Below are 6,289 nucleotides of genomic sequence, written 5' to 3' on the forward strand. Positions count from 1 at the left end.
ACATGTGTGATGTTTGATTTTGTCGTTAATAATACTAGTTACTGGTTATCCTATAGTTGGAAGTGGCTTTTAACTGTTTTAGATTGTACTCTGTTTTAGATTGTACTCTGTTTTGGAGAAGTGTTTGTGGGGATATGGATATTGTGGTGTGACGTGACTATATTGACTTTTAATTATTAAATATGTGTTATATTGCTTATGCTGATAATATTTGACAATATGGGCTGTGTAGGAAGACTTGTGGATAGAAACATTTCCCGTTGGAACAGAGGTTTGTTACCTTTTTTCTGGGGTTTTCTCCATTTTATGAGTTCATATTAGCTGTTTCTGTTCGACATTTTTTTCTTATTATTGCCTTGTGTTATAATTCCAGTGGGACCAGTTGGATTCTGTCTATCAATTCAAGTGGGATTTCTCTAATCTCGAAGTGAGTATTTGACATTGTGGCTGTTGTGGCTCTTTTCTCAATGAGTTTTATTTTATTTGACAAATTCCTGATGATATCTTGTGTTGTATTCAGAATGCATTTGAAGAGGGTGGTGTTTTATATGAGAAAAAGGTTTATCTCTTTGGTTGTACTGAGCGTAAGTAGCTTGCAAACTATCATTTTGAAAGGAGTCTATTTGAAACTTTTAGATAACCATTTCCGGGTTTGTGTTCATTTATCTGACATTTCATCCATCTTGTCATCTGCAGCTCAACTGGTCATGTTTAAAGGTGAAAGCAAAGTTGTCTGCATACCTGTTGTTGTAGCTGTAAGTGTTTGGACTGGGCTATCTACTTTATTATAAAGATGCTTTGAGTACATTGATTATTGCCAACAGATCTTACATGAAAATTATGTTTTTCCCCATTATTATTTTAATTTCTAAAATATTAAAAACTTTCTCCTGCAAACAGGTTGTATCACCTTTTCCACCATCTGATAAAATTGGGATTAACTCAGTTCAGAGGGAGGCTGAAGAAATAATTCCCATGAAACAAATGAAAATGGACTGGGTTCCATATATTCCCTTAGAAAACAGGTACTGGCTCCAATTTATTTTTGGTGATTTCTTTCGTATTATTATATGATTATATGTAAGTAACAAACATTGCTTCTTGGTCATCTCTGAACTTCTTCATATGTTTGATGTCTTCAACAGAGATAGCCAAGTTGATAGACTAAAGTCTCAAATATTTATCCTAAGATGCACTCAAAGAAGGTAAATGATTTCTTTGAAGTTGAAGCTATTTTTATACCTACATCTTTAAGTTCTCTTTTGATCTTTGTAAAGTAAACTCTTGGATCTACGGGCCTTATGAAAGAAAAGAATATGTGAATATGTGGACAATTATTGGAATAGCTTGAATGTCATCAATACTAATTTAAAAACAATTAGTGGTTTGTTTTTCTATTTGTAGCCTGATAAAATGACAAATTAATCATGTACCTAGTAGCTGTTTGTTTGCATGTTAAATTTGTTTTCCTTGCACTTTTGATTGGTTGATCCTTGGTATAGGAAATTTGCGAATAACTTTATCTCATCTGTTTCATGATATATATGGGGGCAGGTCTGCTTTAAAACACTTGAAGTTGGATAGATTAAAGAAATTTGAGTACTGCTTGCCATGTAAGTTTTCTGGTTTTTTAGACATTGTATATTACTTCTATCTGATAGATCATAGAAGATACCTGTGATATTTCACTATCTTTCTGCAATTTGATTAAGTAAAATACAGGATACTGTTATTTGGCTGATTTTGATCGAGGCATGATAGGCTAATCATCAGTCAGTCAGTCAGTGCTAATGTTCCTATTGAGAAGTTGTTTATGAATGCTTTCTTCTGTCCGATGCACAGATTTCTACCAACCATTTAAGGAAGATGAACTTGAACAGAGCACTGAGGTTCAAATAATATATCCAGCTGAGCCAAAGCCGGTAATTATGATCAGCAAACTTATTACTAGTGGAAGTGCATTCTTTTATTCGTTTGGGGTCACTCTATAAATTATTGTAGCAAGATGGGCTGATTTGACCTACATATATTATTATTATCATTAATATTTTCCCCTCAAAATGTTATACTTGGGTTTTGTTTGTTGCAGGTCTTTTGTGAGTTTGACTGGGAACTTGATGAGCTTGAGGTAATGAATTAATTTTATGGTTTTTGTAGTTTAGAATACTTAAGATTAAGCCAGCTAATAGCCGCAGTTTTGAAATTGGACTTATCCTTTTGCTACTCACAGTTAAATAGTAGACGATTTTTATAAAGCCTGACATTATTTTGTAGGAAATTTTATGTTTCTTTCACCTGTCATTTTGTGATGCTCATTGCTTACTGGCTGCACTTTGCTCTGTTATTAAGTTCTAGAAATCTTGACTCTTCTGTGGGGCGGGGATTAAAGATAGATAGGGATTGGTTTGTAATTGTTTTATCCGTGTTTCACTGCTTTACTGCCTTGTTGCCTTTTTGCATTAAAGTCTTTCAACTCTGCAGGAGTTTACTGATAAGCTCATACAGGAGGAGGAGTTGTCAGAAGACCAAAAAGATGCATTCAAGGTACCATATAATGGCTAATAGGTAGTTGGTTCATGATTTCCATATATTTTTAAGTACATTGTGTGACTGATACTTTTCTTTTATCAGGAGTTTGTCAGGGAAAAAGTTCGCGAAGCAAGGAGAGCTAATAGAGAGGTACCTTTGCTGCTGCTGGATCTGCAGATAATTTATTACTTCCTGATTTTTACCTGTTCCTTCCTTGTTGTAGGCAAGAGAAGCTCGGAGAAAAGCCATTGAAGAAATGAGCGAGGAAACTAAAGCTGCATTTGAGCAAATGAGATTCTACAAGTTCTACCCTGTTACATCGCCAGATGCACCTGATGTATCAAATGTCAAGGTAGTGTTTGGGCAATTTTCTGATGCGACCTTTCTCAAATTGATTACATCCAGAATGCATTCTTGCACTTATAAGCACTGAGACTGAGAATATCATTTTGTGCCTGCAGTCTCCATTCATAAACAGGTATTACGGAAAGGCTCATGAGGTTCTGTGAATGGCTTGAAGACAATCACAACAATATCCTGGCTTGTTTTGCCTACCATAACATATTTTGTTTTATATGAAGTCGAGGAGGCAACCCCCTGGAGCTTCCATCAAATTTTCTTTGTCGAAGTTGTCTAAAAGGAATGAACATACAATGTAAAATTGTAGGTCAGAAATCCTAGAGAATTGTACCAGGTGTTAAGGAGGAAATGAAACATGTTTCTGGCATCAAATTTGTATTTCTGAGCTCCTTGGAGCAGCAGTTCAAGTGGCTCCTGCTATCTTTATTTTCGAGGTCATTCTTTTTCCCTTCAAAATTAGGTGTATGACAGTTTTGATTAGAAGCTAAATGAGAAAAATAAATTTATTTATCGTATCAGGCTCTGAATCTGCTGTTGTTACTATAAGTTTACAACATCGTGGGTGATGTGTAATTTTTTTTCAGTCAAGGGACAATTTGATCCTTGAATCTGATGGGTTAATAGCTTGACTAGTTTCAAAATGTTATTGATGTCAACTTTGATATTTTTAGTTGGAACTAAATATAATTTTGTCCAAACTCAAATATAATTTTGACGTTTCAAGAGTTAAAACAAAATATGCTAGCACTAGCAGGCATGATGAGGCTTTTATATTCTCTGATCGCAACGGAGACTGAATGGGAAAAATTAAACGACAATAAGAATAATACTATTTGATGCCTTGGTTAAGATTGTTTGAGTGTTTATCAAGTTCAACATGGGTAGTATAAAAAAATAGGGTAGTTAATACTAATGGCCGATTGACTAGGTGTTTTTGAAAGTAAAAATAATGTATGTTGTCAGGGGGTGGAGCTTAGTACTTGGTAAGGGGGCAATGCCCCCTCCTCCAAATTAAATTTTTTTTATGAATACAGTTGTTTAATTTTTCTTTTCCATCTTATAAAGTTATGTTTTTTATATTGATCTCCTCTAAGAAAATACTCTAGCAACGCCCCTATATGTTGTACTGTGTATTTCGTGTACTATGCAAATCTTTTGTTTTTTTGGTTTCCCACGGTATCTCCCAACTCGACAGGTCAAGGACTAATCCGTCGCGGATCTGAGCTCCATTTAAGGGTTTGTCGCTGGCCAATGGGTTGCTGCATGCACAAAGCGGGATTCGAACCCCCGGCACTTGTTTAAGCGGACGAGTGAGCTGACCACTCGACCAACCCAAGTTGGTTTATGCAAATCCTTTGTTTCTAGCTGAGATGAGTTGCAAAAGATTGGCTCTTTAGGCCATAGGTAGTAATACCAAAGATTACAGTGGAGTTGAAAATTTTTATGGTTTTGTTTTAGTTGGTTGTATTTGTAGGAAAAACAGATCTTAATTGATATTGTAAGGTGTGAATTTTCATTATATATTTTTTGAATGAGACAAAAAAATATATTAAAGATGTTAAATAGTAAAAAAATCATACTTAATAACATCAATTGAAAGAAATTGAGAATCTATTCCCATATTGTAGCAGTTGAAATAAAATGTTTGTATTTGTTGGGTTTAGTTTCTTCTTTGATTTTGTTTTTTTATTGAACTATATTTCACATCGGTATTGAGCTCTTTCCTTTTAAGAAAAAGTAGTATAAAATATTACTTCATTTATACTGTTTTAATTAATCATTTATCAAGTTCAAAGAATGATATTCATACATTTCCACTTTGGTGATTATTTTATTTTATTTTCTATTGGGTCCACTTTGGTGAAATTTGAGAACGATATCGTGATAACGCAAATGGGTTGGGTCAAAGTTTAATTTATTCTACAATAACCAAACTCCTTAATTTCGACAAGTGGATAAGAATTTTTCCCCCCTATAGGGTTTTCCTTAACATTTCAATTTATTTGTAAATTAAATACATATACATATAAAAGTGATCGTCCTCCTAGGAGTAGGATGAAGCTTAATAATCTGTAGCTCTTATTTTCACTTCAATTAAGCTTTATCTGCTAGACTGCACAATTCTTCACCTTCTAGGGTTTAATCAGTTTATTAGCAAATTAATTTGATGACCACATATAAATTAGCTTCCCTAAGCGAAACACTTAATTATGTATGTAAGGGTTAATGTACATCAACAGAGAAAAGGTGAATATATACAACAGTTGCACCTTTTATTTAAAGCCAAGTATAAAACACAATAAGTTAGTTCAGCAACTAAGAATGATATGAGTCAATATTATATTATATCTTATATAAAACGAGAATAACAAATATTTTTCAGGTAAAAATAATATCTAACTACCATTCAACCCTATAACTACGTAGGTCTGATGGCATCATCAACCTACGATTATCATTACCATTGGCATTAGCATCAGCATCACCATTGACATTATCAACCACACTCTGATGATGATTATTGAAACTCTTTGATGGAGTAGTAGTCGCAGTAGTGATAGTACTGTGATTCAGAACTTGATGAGGCCCAACAGAGTAAAACCCTCCATCATTATTATTACCATTAAAACCTGCAAAATCAGCAACACCATGATGATGATTATTGAGTTCTGGAGAATGATGATGATGAAGATGATTAACCGGCATGGAAGTCTTGTCCCCTTCAGTTTCCCTATAGTTGTTGAGATAAAGCTTCAAGGGTCCAACATAGTTCTCAAAACCAAGCGTAGTCATGGCCCAAAGAAGATCATCACCATTGATGGTCTTCCTCTTCTCCCTCTGGCACTTGTCGGAAGCTTCACCAGTTATGAAGCTTATGAACTCAGACACACACTCCTGAACAGTTTCCTTCGCCTCCTTCGAGATCTTGGCATTCGGCGGCAGCGCCTTCTTCATGATCCTGCTGACGTTTGCAATTGGGAGGAACCTGTCTTGTTGTTCCTTCGATGAAGAACTATCTGAGATGTTCCCTGATGTTGGACTTCCCACTGGGCTTGTTTGATTCCTCTTATTATTCCCTCCTGCCATGTTTGATTTCACAGTTCTCTCTTAGTGCAGTTTTTGAAGAAGAAGCTAAGTGGTGTGAGGGGAAGGAATGGAAAAGGTGTTGTTGGGAAGATAGATATAAAATGAAAAAGTGGTGAGAAAGGTTTTTGATGTGGAATAATATTGGAAGAAACTAAAAGCAATTAGGATGGTAGTGGTGGTGGATGCAAGATCTCACAAAGGATGGTCTTTATACCAGTTAACATGCCCATGCTTGCTCTTTAAATAATAAGCCATCATTATTTCAAAATATCAAAATCAAAATTTTTAATTTTCATACCATGAAAATCAATTT

At 34.8% G+C, this 6,289-nt stretch overlaps 2 protein-coding genes across 2 annotated transcripts in view; one reads left to right on the plus strand and one right to left on the minus strand.

The window, feature by feature from the left end:
* The window catches only part of LOC107631128, a 4,649-nt gene extending 1,242 nt beyond the window's left edge, over positions 1-3,407 (plus strand). The window contains exons 2-14 of the mRNA XM_016334469.2: positions 233-271; positions 374-427; positions 521-584; positions 697-755; positions 901-1,025; positions 1,146-1,205; positions 1,555-1,613; positions 1,843-1,922; positions 2,090-2,128; positions 2,482-2,544; positions 2,632-2,679; positions 2,753-2,881; positions 2,991-3,407. Of these exons, the coding sequence (XP_016189955.1) occupies positions 233-271; positions 374-427; positions 521-584; positions 697-755; positions 901-1,025; positions 1,146-1,205; positions 1,555-1,613; positions 1,843-1,922; positions 2,090-2,128; positions 2,482-2,544; positions 2,632-2,679; positions 2,753-2,881; positions 2,991-3,038 (867 nt within the window). The 3' untranslated portion in view covers positions 3,039-3,407. The remainder of the gene's footprint in view (positions 1-232; positions 272-373; positions 428-520; positions 585-696; positions 756-900; positions 1,026-1,145; positions 1,206-1,554; positions 1,614-1,842; positions 1,923-2,089; positions 2,129-2,481; positions 2,545-2,631; positions 2,680-2,752; positions 2,882-2,990) is intronic.
* Positions 5,215-6,216, minus strand: LOC107634657 (nuclear transcription factor Y subunit B-like). The gene has a single exon (XM_016338085.2). The coding sequence runs from the start codon at positions 5,974-5,976 to the stop codon at positions 5,290-5,292; it is 687 nt and encodes a 228-aa protein (XP_016193571.1). The 5' UTR covers positions 5,977-6,216; the 3' UTR covers positions 5,215-5,289.

This window comes from Arachis ipaensis, chromosome B03, assembly GCF_000816755.2.
Source record: "Arachis ipaensis cultivar K30076 chromosome B03, Araip1.1, whole genome shotgun sequence".
NCBI lineage: Eukaryota > Viridiplantae > Streptophyta > Magnoliopsida > Fabales > Fabaceae > Arachis > Arachis ipaensis.

Coding starts and splice junctions, on each gene's coding strand:
- LOC107634657 (XM_016338085.2), bottom strand. CDS start 5,976: ATGGCAGGAGGGAATAATAAGAGGAATCAAACAAGCCCAGTGGGAAGT.